The sequence below is a fragment of the Schistocerca nitens genome, chromosome 7 (genome assembly GCF_023898315.1).
Source record: "Schistocerca nitens isolate TAMUIC-IGC-003100 chromosome 7, iqSchNite1.1, whole genome shotgun sequence".
In the NCBI taxonomy this organism is placed as follows: domain Eukaryota; kingdom Metazoa; phylum Arthropoda; class Insecta; order Orthoptera; family Acrididae; genus Schistocerca; species Schistocerca nitens.
In genome coordinates, this window is record NC_064620.1 from 341,011,436 (window position 1) to 341,031,490 (window position 20,055).

General features: G+C 44.5%; 1 protein-coding gene across 1 annotated transcript in view; it reads right to left on the reverse strand.

Moving 5' to 3' along the window:
* Positions 1 to 451: 451 nt before the first annotated feature.
* The window catches only part of LOC126194863 (histone acetyltransferase KAT7), a 603,999-nt gene continuing 584,395 nt past the window's right edge, over positions 452 to 20,055 (reverse strand). Inside the window, exons 9-11 of the mRNA XM_049933208.1 lie at positions 15,847 to 15,993; positions 5,276 to 5,382; positions 452 to 3,320 (exon numbers count right to left, since the gene is read on the reverse strand). Coding sequence (XP_049789165.1) covers positions 3,195 to 3,320; positions 5,276 to 5,382; positions 15,847 to 15,993 — 380 coding nt within the window. The 3' untranslated portion in view covers positions 452 to 3,194. The remainder of the gene's footprint in view (positions 3,321 to 5,275; positions 5,383 to 15,846; positions 15,994 to 20,055) is intronic.

The following is a 20,055-nucleotide window of genomic DNA, read 5'->3' on the forward strand; positions in this document are numbered from 1 at the left end:
CATTTAGACGATCTCTCTCTACCTACTTCACATTTTAATTCTGAGGGTTGTTTTCTCAACCAACTTGTTTGACTTTAAGTACTTCAGTTGTCCAATTGTGCTTACCAAAAACTGGTCATATAGGTATAGTCAAGAATATTCCATGCACTGGGTTTCTACATTTGAGATTTGTAGTTGAGTGTTTGGTAAAATTGGATCAAGTTCTTCCAAAGAAGTATATTTCTTGCTGTGTCACGTTAGAAGAGATTTCCAAGTCATGGATGAATGCCAAACAACATGTAGTAATCCTAGTTTTTTTATTTCTCTCTGAGGTCTTGATTACCTTGAGCATTCGAACCCTTATTACCTTAAATATTTTACATTATGTTACATTGTGGAATTAATTTTGTGTTCTTGTAATGGGTTAGGGAAATTGTGGTAAGCCGATTTGTGGCTAGACAGTTCATAAATATAAAGGATGTACAAGACTGTATCTTTATTAACATTGAGCATACAAACATTTTGCCAACACACTGGACACTTTATTATGGCTAGAATGGTACATGAGGATTCGAAAGTACAAAAGTATCACAACAGATTTTTCTTTTAAAATCCCACTTCTTAAACCTTGTATAAGTTTACTCTAGAATTTGAAGTACATAATTTTGCAAGGAAGTTAATAATAAACAGTTTCCAATAACATTTTAATAGAGATTCCACGTGTCTGAAACAGTATGTTTAACAACAGTTACATGAATAACAATTTTATCACAGAACTTAATGTTTCAGACATTCACATTATCCTTAATGGGAGATAAAAATTACTCTTTTTTTCAGTCGTTCTTCCTTCAATTACATTTATTTGGTCACAGATGATTTGAAACAAACAGAAGAACGCATAGCTCCCAATCCATTTCTGGAGGTCGCTATCCGCAAAGAAAACCACACTCCCAGTGAATGCTTCACGTTTCAAAATTCACATTGAATATCTGTTTAAAGTTTGTACAGGTTTAAATATAGATATGTCGAAAAATCACGATCGAAAAATCTTTAAATGTATGTCTGTATTTAACATATTGTGTACAAAAGCAGTGGTGTTACGACAAAACAGTTGATGGGACTTTTTTGAAGAAAAGAATACGAGATCCTCCATTATTTACTTCTCTAAATTAATTGTAAATGGTTTGGTAATTCCAATAACTCCCTTCCTAACCCCTCACCGAAAACTGATGAATTGTCATCTGTAGTTAGTGCTGCTTTTCGGTTTGGGAAGTAATTAAACAATAATGTACTAAAAAGACATTCAGCTAGTCCGATATTTAAAAGTGGCTATACTAATCCGAAAAATAACATACGCTGCATATTTCGCTCTTCGTTGTGAGCTTTTTTTCGCCAAAAGCACTTCGTATTCTTCAGTATTCAGCACACTTATGTAAAATAAAAGTATGTGAATTATTCGACGACAAAGCAAATTTGAAATCGCTTGGTGAACAATCACCACCAAGAGGTGTAACGATGCCTTGGTATCAAGGCAACACTGAATGAAATATACGTTGTTTGCTGGAAGTATATTAGGAGAATATTTGGAACACAGGGCAAGGTCACTGACTCAGCTCTCACTTGATCTGATTGTCATTTAATAATATATAATTTCTATATAATATTTTACCATTAGATTCACATCCAAAATAATTCCTATGAGGTGTGAGCTATTTTCATTTCTGGTAACACAAACAACAAGTTCCCTCACTTGTAACCAACTGCAAAACTCAACTATTTCATGAACAGAAAGATCTGAAACACAGTGGAAATTTTCGTAAGGACTGAGGACACAGCACCAAATTTCACAACGACCAACAGGAAATAGGAAACGATTACTTGCACATAAACTTCTAAAGGCATTTCGTTTCGTTCTTTTTTAATGTGAGACGTGTTCGAAAACGTGATTAACTGAAGAGAGGATGCGAATACCTTGTCTGTGCAACACTGTGCATTAATTTTGAGGATTGAAAATAATAATGCAAAGCAAGTTGTTCGCGGCAGTAAAAAGTTATGAAAAAACCAAGTCTACTTTTTCTTGCTAAGGTCAAACTGAATCAGCAATCATATTGTGCCTTATGTCTACATAATATATCACGGTTTACGTATCATTTTGTGATATTTTGTCAATGAAGTCCTTACGGGTCCACAGAGACATAAATTTTTTTGTCCTTCAATATTTTATATACTTTACATGAATTACTGACTACAGTTGTATTATCGTCAATGTGTTGTGTGATCAGATTATTTTTGTAAAGCGTAATTTACTATAAATTTGTTGGAGATCGTACATATAATGCGTAATATATGTCCAGAAATGACGTGAAAAACGCAACACCTCGACCTGCGAAGTATGAGAGATGCAACTACGTCTCGTTACAAAAGTACAGTAATTTGTCTATGGGGGTAAAATCTTTTCATCCTCGCATACTATGTTTTGCGCTGAAGACGGGGGCTTGTCATAACTAAATTTAATACCTGTACAAAACTACTAATCACGCTAACGGATAGAGAGCATAGATCAGTTTACATAACAAAATGACCTGAAACACTTTGAAGGGAATCGTGAAAAAGAATTTGTGGTAGCCACTTCTGCTAAGAAAACTAATCTAGAAATAAATATTTTGTTTGTAGTGTGCAGAAGCAGCTACACATATTTTGTAACTAATTTTCGACGAAGCATCGGGGGAAGAAGAGAACTTTCATGCGTTCCAGGCCACGAGTCAGACGTCTCCACATACAGATTTTGAGTATTTGCTGCGAAGACGCATATTTTAAAATTTTAGCTTCAGTACGATCTGTTTCCGAGTTGTGTAGTTAGGCTTCACGAAGTCTGAAGCCCAGTCGTCTGTGCTTTCAAACAGCTTTCGGTGTCACTCGAAATAAAATTATTGTTTTCTACATGGCCTTCTTGTTGGGGCTGTTCAGGAAAGGCCATATTATATTAGATTAATTTTTTGGCGATTTCTGAAGCAACTGACATAGTCTTCATTTCAGAGACGGTATCTCCGAAAGAAGGAGGTTAAGATGGGAAGACGGGCTGCCGCGGTGAAAGAGTAAGCATTCACTGGGAGAGCAGCCGACGTCGCAGTGTGTGGCCGGAGCTACTTGCACAGCTCGCTGGTGGGGGCGGCGTCGGGGGCGGAGGCGGCGGCGGCCCCCGCAGCGGCGGAGTATCAGGTGGCGCCGGCCGGCTGCGCGGGGCCCGCCGCGAACGGCGTCCACTTGAGGCACTCGCGGTCCAGCTGGCGGTGCGCGCCGCCGCGGCGCTTCGTGCGCTCCACGTACTCGTCGATCACGTCCTGCAACGAGAAATTGCCTGGTTATGCCGTCTGTGCACATCTCCCACTCCCTGTGTGTGGGAGGTAGAGGTGGAGAGGGAGGTGGAAAGGGTGAGGAGATGGAGAGGGAGGAAAGGACGGAGGGAAGGAGAGAGTGAGGGGAGGGGGATGAAAGGGGGAGAAGAAGCGAGAGGGCAAAAGGGAGCAAGAGGGGAGGAAGAGTGTGAGAGGGAGGAGGAGTGTGAAAGGGTGTGTGAGGATTTGTGGAGTGAGAGGGGGGACAGTGAAGTAGTAGCAGTAGTAGTAGTAGTAGTAGAGGGTTTTTTGGGAGCACGACAGCGAGGTCTTCAGCGCCCGCGCAGGAACAGATTGAGACGGGTGTCAAGAAAATACTCAGAACAGTAAAATAAAACAGAACGTACAACACAGGTAACAAGTATGAGAGTTTCACTCTGCAGCGGAGTGTGCGCTGATATGAAACTTCCTGGCAGATTAAAACTGTGTGCCGCACAGAGACTCGAACTCGGGACCTTTGCCTTTTGCAGGCAAGTGCTCTACCATCTGAGCTACCCAAACACGACTCACGCCCCATCCTCACAGCTTTAATTCCGCCAGTACCTCGTCTCCTACCTTCCAAACTTCACAGAAGCTGTCCTGCGAACCTTGCAGAACTAGCACTCCTGGAAGAAAGGATATTGCGGAGACATGGCTTAGCCACAGCCTGGGGGATGTTTGCAGAATGAGATTTTCACTCTGCAGCTGATATGAAACTTCCTGGAAGATTAAAACTGTGTGCCGGACCGAGACTCAAAATCGGGACCTATGCCTTTTGCGGGCAAGTGTTCTACCAAGGAGAGCTTCTGTGAAGTTTGGAAGGTAGGAGACGAGGTACTGGCGGAATTATAGCTGTGAGGATGGGGCGTGAGTCGTGCTTGGGTAGCTCAGTTGGTAGAGCACTTGCCCACGAAAGGCAAAGGTCCCGAGTTCGAGTCTCGGTCCAGCACACAGTTTTAATCTGCCAAAAAGATTCACAGGTAACAAGGTTTGAAAAATATGCGCCTACCCACACCGAAGTGTGGGACGAAGCATGTCGTCAGCAATAAAACATGCCTCTGAGCACTATGGGACTTAACGTCTGTGGTCATCAGTCCCCCTAGAACTTAGAACTACTTAAATCTACCTAACTTAAGGACATCACACACATCCATGCCCGAAGTAAAACATGGACAACACAGGAAGAAAGTGGTAGAGGGATCTAAAACAATATAGCAGATGGAAGTGGCTGGCTGACCACAAGGAAAAAAGGGAGGAGCCAGTCACTCTGCAATACACTCAAACCATAGATTTCGAATCATTTGTATTCTACTGAGCCACCTAACAGTTACAAGCTATCCGAAGCTCGTAAACTATAAAAGGCACTGTCGCTTTAAATAAATTATAACGGGACACACGACTGAAAACTACGATAAGTGATGCAGTAACAATTTTCCTCACAGTGTAACGTTGATTAAGCAACGCATGTCGATTTTTGGAATATCAAATACATCTCTTTCAACTGTTTGCATGCTCACGGACAGTGGAAATTTTTTTCTGAAGAAAACCTATCAAAACTGTAGACCGATGGTTCCGAAATGAATTTTTCACTCTGCAGCGAAATGTTATGAATGTAACTTCGTTAAAGATTGACGTTGTGTGCCGAAACGTGGAATTTCACGGATAAAGTTCTTAGTGGATCAGCTACATGGCACACGTCACGACCCAACTAAGAACTCCAGTCTCTCGGTACCTCTTTCCTGCTCTGCAAACGCCAGTTTTTTTTCTCCTGTCGCTGTGTTACAAGTTTTGAAATGACGTTTCTTCTTTAAGTTCTTCTGAGAAAGAGATACATGAAACTAGAAAGAAAATATACAAAACGTACTGACAGTAAGAAAATCATGGTGAAGTGAAAGTATGCTAGTATTAGACGCGGAGCTCACCTGTTTCTTGAGGATGATGTGCTTGCCCTTCCAGTACTTCATCATGCCGAGGGCCTGCAGCGTGCTGACGATGTCGTACGAGTTGATGGCCATCTCCTGGCTGATGTCTGCAACACGAGAAAAACGCCGTAACTTGAGACGTGGGACTCCCCTACTTGCCTTCTCATTTCCTACAAGCCTTATTCCATAGTTGAGAGGAATACTGCAACTTATGTTTACAATAGTTTTTTTCAGATAAGACATAGAAAAGTAAAACAGCAAAGTCCCATATCGGGAAACTGAGTCATTTTAAAAACTAGAGATAAAAGGTTGATTAACAAGCTCCCAGCATCAATAAGTAGTGGCAGCGATCTAAATAAAAATAAAAAAATTAAAAAAAAATTCGAGTGAGCGTTGCGTTCTAAGTGCTCCGTACAAACGTAATTGTGTGTATATACACTCCTGGAAATGGAAAAAAGAACACATTGACACCGGTGTGTCAGACCCACCATACTTGCTCCGGACACTGCGAGAGGGCTGTACAAGCAATGATCACACGCACGGCACAGCGGACACACCAGGAACCGCGGTGTTGGCCGTCGAATGGCGCTAGCTGCGCATTTGTGCACCGCCGCCGTCAGTGTCAGCCAGTTTGCCGTGGCATACGGAGCTCCATCGCAGTCTTTAACACTGGTAGCATGCCGCGACAGCGTGGACGTGAACCGTATGTGCAGTTGACGGACTTTGAGCGAGGGCGTATAGTGGGCATGCGGGAGGCCGGGTGGACGTACCGCCGAATTGCTCAACACGTGGGGCGTGAGGTCTCCACAGTACATCGATGTTGTCGCCAGTGGTCGGCGGAAGGTGCACGTGCCCGTCGACCTGGGACCGGACCGCAGCGACGCACGGATGCACGCCAAGACCGTAGGGTCCTACGCAGTGCCGTAGGGGACCGCACCGCCACTTCCCAGCAAATTAGGGACACTGTTGCTCCTGGGGTATCGGCGAGGACCATTCGCAACCGTCTCCATGAAGCTGGGCTACGGTCCCGCACACCGTTAGGCCGTCTTCCGCTCACGCCCCAACATCGTGCAGCCCGCCTCCAGTGGTGTCGCGACAGGCGTGAATGGAGGGACGAATGGAGACGTGTCGTCTTCAGCGATGAGAGTCGCTTCTGCCTTGGTGCCAATGATGGTCGTATGCGTGTTTGGCGCCGTGCAGGTGAGCGCCACAATCAGGACTGCATACGACCGAGGCACACAGGGCCAACACCCGGCATCATGGTGTGGGGAGCGATCTCCTACACTGGCCGTACACCACTGGTGATCGTCGAGGGGACACTGAATAGTGCACGGTACATCCGAACCGTCATCGAACCCATCGTTCTACCATTCCTAGACCGGCAAGGGAACTTGCTGTTCCAACAGGACAATGCACGTCCGCATGTATCCCGTGCCACCCAACGTGCTCTAGAAGGTGTAAGTCAACTATTCCTTGCCAGCAAGATCTCCGGATCTGTCCCCCATTGAGCATGTTTGGGACTGGATGAAGCGTCGTCTCATATGCGGTCTGCACGTCCAGCACGAACGCTGGTCCAACTGAGGCGCCAGGTGGAAATGGCATGGCAAGCCGTTCCACAGGACTACATCCAGCATCTCTACGATCGTCTCCATGGGAGAATAGCAGCCTGCATTGCTGCGAAAGGTGGATATACACTGTACTAGTGCCGACATTGTGCATGCTCTGTTGCCTGTGTCTATGTGCCTGTGGTTCTGTCAGTGTGATCATGTGATGTATCTGACCCCAGGAATGTGTCAATAAAGTTTCCCCTTCCTGGGACAATGAATTCACGGTGTTCTTATTTCAATTTCCAGGAGTGTAGATAGCAATTTTGTGTGGCTCAGTGGGCTGATGGAAGCCTTTGTATTGCAGGCCACTTCAGCAATTTGCACGTGCCTAACCTACACCACTTACAACTCCACTTATTTAACTGGGTAAAGGGAACCTAAAGTTTAACGCGGAATCCAAACGACATGTTCTTTCTGGTAACCCCTCACATCACTGAGACGTTATGGCTAGGTTAAAACGAAGAGTGAAAAATCCATGGTTCGTTCGAGATTCGCGACCCCGATCTCTCGGTTTCCACGCACACGCTTTACCACTATGCCAGGCCAAACATGTATACAGGTTTTGATGGGTAAATTGCGAATATCAAAATATGTGACATATATGATAAGATTTTTGACTGCTTTGACTTACGAGCTTAATCTATTTACACCGCCAAGGGACCGTAGACCTCACTACTTGACATAAATTTCACCTTGATTCGTCTACCCGTTCCCAAGAAAAAAAAGTGGTCTCTATAAGCGGAAGGGCGGACAGACAGAAAGATGAACAGCAAAGTGATTCTATAAGGGTATCGCTTCTTACTGACTGAGGTACGGAAACCGAAAAAAAAGATGCTAGGGACATTTTGACACTTGCCGCGTAAAACTGGCATTAATATAGGAGAGCAAATAGTATGGAAGCGTAAAAAAACCGCTTTATTAACCCCTAATTTCTGGAATTAATTTATCAAATCTTCTCTGTTTCAGAATTTAGTGCTTACTGACCGAGTGAGCATTAATTTTTGTGATGGATGTTTGTGTTACGGTCTTCAGTTCAAAGACCGGTGGACAAAGCTCTTCATGCAAGTCTGCCCTGCGCAAAAACCACCATCTCTGAATAACTGCTGCAACCTCTACCCACCCGAACCTGTTTACTGCAACCACTCCTTGGTCTCCCTCTACAACATTTAACCCCTGTACTTCCCTCAGCTACAAGCGTGACAATTCCTTGGCGCCTAAGAACGTCCGTTTTAAACGATCCCTTTTTTTAGATAAGTTTTTCCCCCATTTAAATTCATTACCTCCTTATTAGTTATTCGATGTCCGCCCCCGGCAGCTGAGTGGTCAGTACGACAGAATGTTAATAGTAAGGGCCCGGGTTCGATTCCCGGCTGGGTCAGAGATTTTCTCCGCTCAGGGACTGGGTGTTGCCGGCCGGAGTGGCCTTGCGGTTCTAGGCGATACAGTCTGGAACCGGGTGACCGCTACGGTTGCAGGTTCGAATCCTGCATCGGGCATGGGTGTGTGTGATGTCCTTAGGTTAGTTAGGTTTAAGTAGTTCTAAGTTCTAGGGGACTGATGACCACAGCAGTTAAGTCCGATAGTGCTCAGAACCTTTTTCTTGACTGGTTGTGTTGTCCTAATCATCATCATTTCATCCCTATCCACGCGCATGTCGCCAAAGTGGCGTCAAATCGAAAGACTTGCACCCGGCGAACGGTCTACCCGACGGGAGGCCCTAGTCGCACGACATTTGTTGGTTAGTTATTCGATCTACTCTTCAAATCAACAACATTCTTCTATAGCACCGGATTTCAAAAGCTTCTATTCTCTTCTTGTCTGAACTCCTAATCGCCCACGGTCCATCCTGCATTAGGTTATCTTACATACAATAGCATACTTTCACTTCACCATAATTTTCTTACGGTCACAGGGCAAGAAGAAACGCTGTTACCAAAGGCACTCGCGTTGGTCTTCTGCCGCCATAGCCCATTTCCGCCAAATTCCGCGCGCTGTTCAAATGGATCTCGAAATTTTGAACTCCATAACGAATTCTGAAATGGAATGCTTCATGCTTCTAGCTCATACAACCACGCCGCGTTCAAAAAACTCTGTTAAATCCGTCGTGCGGCCATACACGTCAATGACCGGAGTACAAATGACAGATCTGACAATGCACTGACCTTATATACCTTGTGTTCGCGATACTACCTCCATTTGTACATGTTAATATCGCTTTTGTCTCCTCACTGTACTGTTGTGATTTCTCTCTCTCTCTCTCTCTCTCTCTCTCTCTCTCTCTCTCTCTGTGTGTGTGTGTGTGTGTATTCCTACAGGATCAAACTGCTGAGGTCATCGGTCCCTAGACTTACACACTGCTTGAACTAACTTATGCTAACAACAACAACAACACACACACACACACACACACACACACACACACACACACACACACACACATGCTGACATGCTGGAGGGAGGATTCGACCCTCCGGTGGGAGAGTCCGCGCAATCCGTTTCATGGCGCCTTAAACCGCGCGGCCACTCCGCGCGGCGGCTCATGATCGGTCTAGACAGCACTTTAGATCTGCACAACTATGCTGTTCCCTACCCACAAATTTAGAAACAATTCTTACCGGACATAAAGAAGAACATTTTATTGTAAATTTAAATACATAGTCATTAATATGGATTATAATAGAAATATCCCAAATGTGTTACAGCGGCGACTCATCATTTCATATAGTGTTACCAGTAGGATTTTTATAGTATACCATCTCTGTGTGTTCTGTGTTACATTTTCGTCTTGTTTTCACGTCTCAGTGCACTGTGGTTGTAAGATTTGTTTTATGTTCGCATCAGCCTTTGTTAAGCCTATGTAACTTCGTAGTAGGGTACGACTGAAAGTAATGTCTACCCTGAATCGTCGCAACAAACTATAATGCAATCATTTCTAGTGTTGAGACGACTGTCAGGGCACGTTAAAAATATATATATTCGGCTTCTCTTTCATATCTGATTTCCGTGGAAGATGCAACTAATCTTTCGCTTCCTCTATTTTATCCCTGCCACCTTTGTGAAACACACTGAATTCAAAAGCCCAGCCAGTTTTCTTGATGTAGGTTCTTTTTAGTTTAATCATCCTTTGCCTTTCCTATGCTCCAGTAACAGTCGTATTAATAAAGGAAATAAATTCCTTAAATGAAACTGTGATCATTATATATTTTCTTTTTCATTAAAGCCAGCTAGGTTGATGTATGTAGTTTCCTTTATCGAGAAATTTCGATTATTACCACCATCAGATCAAAACAATAAAATCTACACATAAGAGGATGGTCAGTTTTGTCGTACGGTTACTAAGTTTTATTCTGATAACGGCAGTAGCCCAAACGTCGTAACGCATGAAAACATACTAAGCGATATACAGGGCCGTCCTGGGGGGAAAAAAAATTTCGGCCTGTTTATGGAAATGTGAATTTTTCTTTTTCTTTTCTTGCCCACGCATTTTTCAGCACATTTATACCATCATCAATGGGTTCTTACTGTGTTGACCTCTCAATTGTAAGGGGCGATCAAAAAGTTTCCGTTTGAGGGCGTTGCTGCGGCGTATATGCAACGTAGCGTGACTCCGATGCAGGCAAGGGATTAGTGTGGCATTTGTGTCTATTCCTTTTAAGTGCGGTAAATGCGGAAACGTGAAATATGTCGATGTCATTACCAAATGCGTCCAAACAAGACCGACGTGCTGTTACTCTCTTCTTGGCTGCCGAAGGCCAAATACCGGTATACATCCATCGGAGAATGGAGAATGTCCGTAGAGAACTACCGTTGTGGAACGGTACGCCAAGATCGGTGCTGCTACTTCATGATAACGCACGTGCTCACATGGGAAATATCGTAAAGCAGAAGTTACAGCAACTCAAGTGGGAGACTCTCGAGCACTCGCTCTACAGTCCCGTTCTCTCCCCATGCGATTGTCACGCCTTCGATCCCTTAAAAAAAGTCTCGAAGGGTGTGCAGGAGGCAGCTATGGACTTCTTCAGGCAGCAGGACACTGTGTTTTACCAATAGGGTATCTTCAACCTGGGATGATTGTCTCAATGCTCATGGCGATTTTGACTGCTTGGAATACAGATTCTGGACTCCACGGCCTTCGAAAGGAAACTTTTTGATTTCCCCTTATACTAATTTGTTATGTTTCAAGATTTCATTGTAATAAGAACCTACTGATCATGACACAAATGTGCGGTAACAAGTTTACACGCGTAATCTTTTTGATACCTTTAAGAAAATCTTGGCCGGCTGACCCAGTCGTCTTTTTTTCTACAAACTGGACTGCACAGCGGCTGCCCTTTAATGCCCATCATCGCAGGATAGCGCACACAAACGTAAAGTCCCGAGCGACTGGAAAAAAGCGCAGGTGACGCCTGTATATAAGAAGGGTACAAGGACGGATCCTCAAAATTACAGACCAATATCCTTAACATCGGTTTGTTGCAGGATTCTCGAACATATTCTCAGTTCGAATATAATGAATTTCCTTGAGACAGAGAAGTTGATGTCCATGCATCAGCACGGCTTTAGAAAGCATCGCTCCTGCGAAACGCAATTCGCCCTTTTTTCACATGATATCTTGTGAACCATGGATGAAGGGTATCAGACGGACGACATATTCCTTGACTTCCGGAAAGCGTTTGACTCGGTGCCCCACTGCAGACTCCTAACTAAGGTAGGAGCATATGGGATTGGTTCCCAAATATGTGAGTGGCTTGAAGACTTCTTAAGTAATAGAACCCTGTACGTTGTCCTCGATGGTGGGTGTTCATGGGAGGTGAGGGTATCATCTGGAGTGCCCCAGGGACGTGCGGTAGGTCCGCTGTTGTTTTCTATCTACATAAATGATCTTTTGGATAGGGTGGATAGCAGTGTGCGGCAGTTTGCTGATGATGCTGTGGTGTACGGGAAGGTGTCGTCGTTGAGTGACTGTAGGAGGATACAAGATGACTTGGACAGGATTTGTGATTCGTGTAAAGGTTGGCAGCTAACTCTAAATACAGATAAATGTAAATTAATGCAGATGAATAGGAAAAAGAATCCTGTAATGTTTGAATACTCCATTAGTTGTGTAGCGCTTGACACAGTCACGTCGATTAAATATTTGGGCGTAGCATTGCAGGGCGATATGAAGTGGGACAAGCATGTAATGGCAGTTGCGGCGAAGGTGGATAGTCGTCTTCGGTTCATTGGTAGAATTTTGGGAAGATGTGGTTCATCTGTAAAGGAGACCGCTTATAAAACACTAATACGACCTATTCTTGAGTACTGCTCGAGCGTTTGGGATCCCTATCAGGTAGGATTGAGGGAGGACATAGAAGCAATTCAGAGGCGGGCTGCTAGATTTGTTACTGGTAGGTTTGGTCATCACGCGAGTGTTACGGAAATGCTTCAGGAACTCGGGTGGGAGTCTGTAGAGGAAAGGAGGCGTTCTTTTCGTGAATCGCTACTGAGGAAATTTAGAGAACCAGCATTTGAGGCTGACTGCAGTACAATTTTACTGCCGCCAACTTACATTTCGCGGAAAGACCACAAAGATAAGAGAGATTCTGGCTCGTACAGAGGCATACAGGTAGTCATTTTTCTCTCGTTCTGTTTGGAACAGGGAAAGAAGATGCTAGTTGTGGTACGAGGTACCCTCCGCCATGCACCGTATGGTGGATTGTGGAGTATGTATGTAGATATAGAACATTCCGGCAGTAGGCGGTAAATGGCGCCGCGCTGTACTGGGAAGCGAAGAATCGCGTGAGTGTAGCGCCTGTCTTCCTAGACGGGAGCGGCCATTCTGTGGAAGGCGAGTTTCCGCTGCAGCGCCGAAGCCGGCGAGGTGTCGCGTCCTCCGCGACCCCGTCTTCCGGGCAACGCACTGGCTCACGGGAACCGGTTCGCCCTGCCGGGCTCGCGGCCTGTAAAAGTATCCGCTGAGGCCGCTGGTTACGCCCTCACGCCCTCCCCACGCCCTTCGTGTCTCGCACTGGCGCTAGACGTTGCACAGTCCTCATTTAGTGGTCCGCGAACACCGCGTAGAAGACGCGTACAGCACCCAGAACTTTTTACACAGGGGAGCTCCCTTCGTGTATCCTAGAAATATTAATGCTACGTCATGTATCTTCGCCATAGGATCGGCAATATTGACTCTGCATGTATAAGAAGCAGTCAAATGAAAACCGCCACAGCGAGAGCGTAGAATGGTTCCAGTCGAAAGTAATCACCACACGTGTTAAGACATTTATCTCTCTGGGAAACGAGACGACAAATTTCTTTTTCGCAGAAAACGGACGGCAGCGTGTGAGAGGGCGTTATCGTGCAACAGGATGATTCCGTCCGACAGCATTTATGGGCGTTTTGACTTTATGGCGTGTCGCACTATCTGCAAAATGTCTTCACAGGGCTGACACTGATTGTGGTTCCACACTCGATGAACTCTACGAGCAGAGGGCCTCTGCCATTGAAGGAGGAGGTCATCGTGTGCCGTTTGCCCTCGGGCTCGAAATGGAGGCACCACCTAAGGTCAAGAAGAGAATGGTTCAAATGGCACTGAGCACCATGGGACTTAACATCTGAGGTCATCAGTCCCCTAGAACTTAGAACTACTTAAATCTAACTAAGCTAAGGATACCATAGACATCCATGTCCGAGGCAGGATTCGAACCTGCGACCGTAGCGGTCGCGCGGTTCCGGACTGAAGCGCCTAGAACCGCTCGGCCACAACGGCCGGCGGTCAAGAAGACTTCCTCCTTCGACTACAAGGGCCCACTATTCGTCGAGTTCCTCCGGTATGAAATAACAAACAGTCAGCAGCGCTATGGAGAAACTTTGTAGAACTGCGGCGTACCATAAAGTCAAGACACCCACGAATGCTGTCGGTCGGAAAAATCTTGTTGACGATAACGCCCGTCGCCATACTGCCAATCGGATGGAGGCTAAGCTTTAACGATTTAGTTGGGAAACCGCTGCGACATCCTACGTACGGCCATCATCGTTCACCGTATGTTTTTCACATCTTTGGCGAGCTGAAGAAAGACGTGGGTGGACGTCGATTTCAGTCTGGCGACGAAGAGGAACAGTAGGTTCGGTTGTGGATCTGTCAAGAGGCCGAGCACGTTATACGAAACAGGAACTGATAGTCTCATCTCCCAGTGGGATAAATATCTTAACGCGTGTGGTGATTACTTTTGAAAGGAACCATTCCATTGTCCCATTGTGGCCTATGCTCGGTTCTCATTTGACTGCCACTTATACGTGCAACCTATTTAAGTTTGCTGGAAGTGTAATCACAGTGGGGAATAAAATTTTGCCACATCTTTTCAAAAGTACAAGATGATTAAAACAGGGACGCCGCTTGTCTCTTACGTTGTTTACAATACACACCCAGAAAGCCTTAGACATGTGGAGAAGAAAATGTGCAGGATTAGGCATTCAGATAACTAAGGATCAATGTATGTGCCCACTGTTCTTCCCATATTATAAGTTAACGGCGGCTAGTGAAGAGGAGGATATCTACTATATGCTAAGAAAATTATTAGAAGAATACGACAATTGGGCACTGAAAGTAAATTTTCACAAGACAAGTGGAGAAAGTGTAGGAAAAGTAACAGTAGATCGCCAACACATCATGGTATGTAAGAAATTTTAATATTTGAGTATCATCATATTGCAAGATTCAATTTGGAATGCAGCAAAGAGTAGCCCATGTGAAAACAGAAATCCAGAAGCTAAATCCTATGTTATGGTCTTCCAAAATCAGTTGTAAAGTAAGGAAGATGTTCTATATGACTACTGTAAGGTCTATAACAGCGTAGAGATGTGACTGAAAACAAATCGAGAGTTGTAGAAATGGACTATTTCAGATCATGTAGAATATCCCGGCGAGACAACGTAAGAAATACATAGAATAGAAGACGAGCACCTCCTCTGGTATGGGCATTCAATGCGAATAACAGATGAGAGATGGCCACAGATTTTGATGTACCGCCCTCAAGGAAGAAGAACAGTAGGACCGAAAGTTCTCTGGTTGTATGCGGTAAAGAGGGCCATGAGCAAAAGAGAAACAAAGGAGGATAAAAAAGCATGACAAGATATAACCCGATGGCGACAGATACTCGTATGTGGAATGCGACGACAGCTGGAGAAAAACCACAGGAAAAAGGGAAAGGTGTTGTGTTAAAATTAACGTGGCCCAAAGTAACTCCTGCACAGAGAGAATAATGGTGAGCAATTTCTGTCTCAGTCTCGTGCCAGGGACGTATAAAAAACCGGTAGTCAGATTCTTAATTTTAATTTACAGCTTAATTCTGCTATGAAAAAATGTAGTATCACAAACTGTTGAACCACTTACGAACTTCCAGCATACTGGAATAATTACTTCTAGGTCAGCAATTTCTAATACCAGTACAACGAAAAACGAGCCAAAGTTGGAAATTTCACTATTTCTATTGACTCGATGAAGAGTTTCGAACCGGGACCCATTTTCAAATCATCGTAACGTAGTCAAAAATAGCATTTCTGAAAATGCAAAAACCATTTCAAGAATGAATGTATGCGCTGTAACTGTTCCTTTGCACATTTTTGACATGGCTTTTGTATTTTCAAAAATAACAGTTTTGACTATGTTACGATGATCTGAACATGGGTTCTGCCCCGAAACTAGTGATCGATTCAATAAAAATAGTAAAATTTCCAACTTTGTCTAGTTTTTTGTTGTACCGTTGACCATTTGTTAACATACAAGGACAGCTCCTGCCATGTACCAAATTGCCAGTAAAGCTTACAAAAATTTTGTTGCACTTTAACGTTTCCATTCGAATCACTCTCGCAGTTGTGTTTAAAATAAACGACCGATACTACAGTAGTGACACCAAAGAAGAAGACTCGGCGCCTGGGCGGCAAGACAGGCCGCGATAGCTGGACTGGTTGCGGGAAACGCCGTACCTTTGATGGAGAGCTCCTTGCCGCCGAAGTTGCAGAGGTATTGCAGCAGGACGTCCTTCCAGTAGCTGCGGTACGAGATGAGGCCCAGGTCGGACAGCGGCTTCTCTGGGGAGCCGATCTTGCCCTCGACGCGCGTCAGCAGGTAGCCTGCGCAAACAACCAATGAGCAAACCCATTAGACATCCCGTCAAGATAAATAAACACCCGTTACACTACAACTCAACAGATAATTCTTAGAGTGACGAAATCGACATGCGTAAAAGTAGTTCAGAATCACTCCAAAGATTGTATTCTACGACCATAGAGGCGCTTCAAAACGATGCTGATGTGTACCAGAGCTGAAATGCCAGAAGACTGTAGCGCGCGATTATCGTAGAGGCTGGAAGTTTACTCTAAACTCAAATAAATATAGTGTATGTTGATGAACAGGTGAAGGATCCTATTACATCTCGATTGCACTCTTCAGGATAAATCACTGGAAACAGTTGGGCTAAGAATTGTAAAACACCTAGGACTAACCGTCCGGTTCGACATAAACTATACAGGTTGTACAAAAATATGGAAACATCGCAAAAAATGCATGTTTGAACACAGATGCAGATGCTGTCCACGACTGCAAGTTGCGCTGTTGTATTTCACCACAGACGGCGCCTGTGCGATATCTTCAATACGTTGCAAGTGTCAGTCGTGGTCATAACGGTGTTCTGTGCAGTTGTCAATGCTTTATGTCGGAGTTAAGTGAATTAAATGGATCAAATGGCTTTAAGCACTATGGGACTACACATCCGAGGTCATAAGTCACCTAGATTTAGAACTACTTAAACCTGACTAACCTAAGGACATAACACGCATCCATGCCCGAGGCAGGATTCGAACCTGCGACCGTAGCAGCAGCGTGGCTCCGTACTGAAGCGCCTAGAACCGCTCGGCCACAACGGCAGGCTAAGTGAATTAGAACACGGGCAAATTTGTGTTCGAATTGTGGGTGTTTCCCTAACCAAGGCAGCCAAAGTGTTAAATGCTTCAAGACGTACAGTATCGAAGATTTAAAGATTTATACCGCATACAGGGAATGCGGAAATACGTCATCCGATAAGTCACACCGCGGCGAAAGTGTATGTTGAGGAATCGTTACAGGCGGTCATTTGTGAAGATTGTGACAAAAATAAGAGGACGACGGCTGAAGAAGCCACTGAATGTCGCACTCGCGAAAGGGAGTTCCTAAAGCGGGGAATTGCAGGGCGAAACGGAACTCCAAAATCACTCTTCTGTGATTCTAATTTCCCTAACACGCGCGCCAAAGCCATAAAAACGGGACTATAGAGCAATAGAAGAAATCCATTCGGTCGGGTGAGACCTGCTTCACTCTGTTTTCAACTTCTGACCGAGTTAACGTCCAATAGTGAAACGCGCCGTGGGTTCGATGATGATTTGGGCAGCCGTACAGTGGTATTCCACGTATTCCACGGGCCCCAAGGTTACTCTGCAACGTCGCATTCCTGCCAAATATTATGTGACTACTCTGGCTGGTCAGGTCCATCCCATGGTACAGTGTTTGTTCCCCAGTGTGACGAAAGGACACCCGTTCACGCAGACCCCATCGTTGAGGACTGGTTCTGGGAGCACGAGGATGACGTGACGCGTCTCCCGTGGCCACCACACTCGCCAGATGTGAAGCTTTGGGTTTCTTTTGAGGGAAGGATGTTTTGTATCCCACCTGGAAGGCGGCGCGTGGGTCTGCTCCTGTAAACTGAATGGGTAGGCCGAATGTAGGAAGTGAGTAGGAGCAAGTGAGGTAAGATTCTCGGTACTGCTCTTAGAAATGCTTTTACTATATCACAATATTAACTGAATACATAACTTTGCACTGAGGTGCGAAGCCTTAGACCCGTCGTAAGTAGTACATAGTCTCAATAGCACGCGAAGTCTCCCGGCCGTCTGCTCTTGATCAAATGGGCAAAATCTGGAGCGGAGGTCGTAGAGCTCTCCCGCTCCGGCTAGAGTGCGCTGTCGTCGGCGTCTGTCGTAGTGCCAACCTAGTAGAACGCATCTACGTTGTGGCACTAGCTATTGATACCACAGGATGAGTGAACACTTTCTACTTGTATCATCGTTACCTGGTCCGTCCCTGGTAGCTGAGTGGTCAGAGTGACGGAATGTCAATCCTAAGGGCCCGGGTTCGATTCCCGGCTGGGTCGGAGATTTTCTCCGCTCGGGGACTGGGTGATGTGTTGTCCTAATCATCATCAATTCATCCCCATCGACGCGCAAGTCGCCGAAGTGGCGTCAAATCGAAAGACTTGCACCAGGCGAAAGGTCTACCAGACGGGAGGCCCTAATCACACGTCATTATTATTACCGTTACCTGACCTGGTCTCTATTTTACAGAAAAATGGTATAAGAGTCCATTGAAAGCCACACAGAACCCGTATTTACCCATTTCGAGACGACTGTTTAAAATCCAACGTTATTTCTACACCGTACTGGTCAAGGAAATATGTTGTTTCTTTCTGTGTTTCCATATTTTTGTCGACCCCTGTAGGATGACCACATTAAACTGGTTGTAGGAAAAGGATAGAGATACATTGGGAGCATGTCAAGAATATGCAGTTCATCCACGAGAGAAGCACCTTTCGAAATATTTGCTCGATCGTTGTGGAGTATTGCTCCGGTCTGTGTCCATTACCAGCTTGGATTAACAGGTGAAGTAAAGATCCAGCGAACAGCGGCGTTCATTTAAAAAGCACGAGCGAGTTATGCAGATTCTCAGCAAACTGCTGTTATACACGCTACAAGAGAGGCAAAGTGCATCTCGGAGACGTTTACAGTTAGGATGCTGACAGCGTACGTTCAAAGAGAAGTCTTAGCCTGTAGGTTTCACGAAATGAGTACGACGAATCAGAATAATTAGAGCTCACTCTAAAGCCTCCCAAAATTCGCGAACGAAACAGCAAAGTCAATGGTATCAAAAGTACACTCAGCCGTACACCGTAAGATAGCATATGTTGTTTTAGACACAGACGATACCGATCAATTTCTGGTCGTTGTCAACCTTAGCTAACAGTGCATCTAAAGATACAAAAGTTTAAGTACATGCCGAGTTACACATCGCTCAACTGTTTTATGCAACCGAGTTTGAAATCATCTCGCTTATACCACGTAAGACGCATTCAATACAGCGTCGTCTGTGAGTTAAAGTTGGCAGCGAGCGGAAAGCAGTCAAACGTAACTGAATCTTAGCTTCCTTTATTCGTACAGGTTCTCGAGAAATAACATGTTTTCATTGTAGCAATTACGCATGTCGTTACTCAATGATGTTCTTCTCCAGTCAATTTTAACGTCTGATCCTCGTTTCGAGGAAACGAAACTACTCACAGGCAATCTCTGTGAACAACTACAAACAAATTAGAAACAATTTCGTGCCAACTCTTTACATGATGTGGAGACTTTTAAAACTCATATAATAATTAAATAACACAAATCTGTCTACGAGGTAACTTTTATATGGAAAAACTTGCACGCGTAAATGCACCACAAAGGACGATAAATAGAAAGTCATTCCAACCTTGGCACAAAAACATTGCACTTGAAACACAATTACTCCGTTAATATTTACGAACGGAAAACTACAATAATTATAGCCTCCCACGCTAAGGCATTAAATATAGAAGGAAAGGACTTGTTTAATCGGATCAAGTGCAACATTCACAGAGGCAATTTTCCAACATCCAGAAATACTAATCTCGTCATTTCCGGCAATTCCCAAGGGCAATCATACGATAAAACGCTGCTACGACTTTTCCGGTTTTCCTGTTTGACCGCTTTCGACAAAAAGAAACGCAGTTTGCTGCTTGGCTATTTCCGCTCAAACAGTATGTGATGTACCAGTCAGATACGTATTTAGTACAACACAGGAAGCAGCAGCCCATTTTTTTTCCCCAAAGGAGCGACATTCCTGTTCATTTTTGTAGTTTAATTTCGCTACATAAATATATAAGGTTTACAACAATATAACGACAGTTAACTACCAACGCAGTTTCAAGCAGCTACTTCACTTCGTTAAAGTATATCGTGAGACATACGACATCCCTAAGGGGAGTGCTTCAAGAGTACATACAAGAAATCAGCGAACGTCGATATCCCATTCAGATATTATTTTCTCTATTTTTCGGGCTTAAAAGCCACCTGTTAAAGTTTTAAACTATTTTT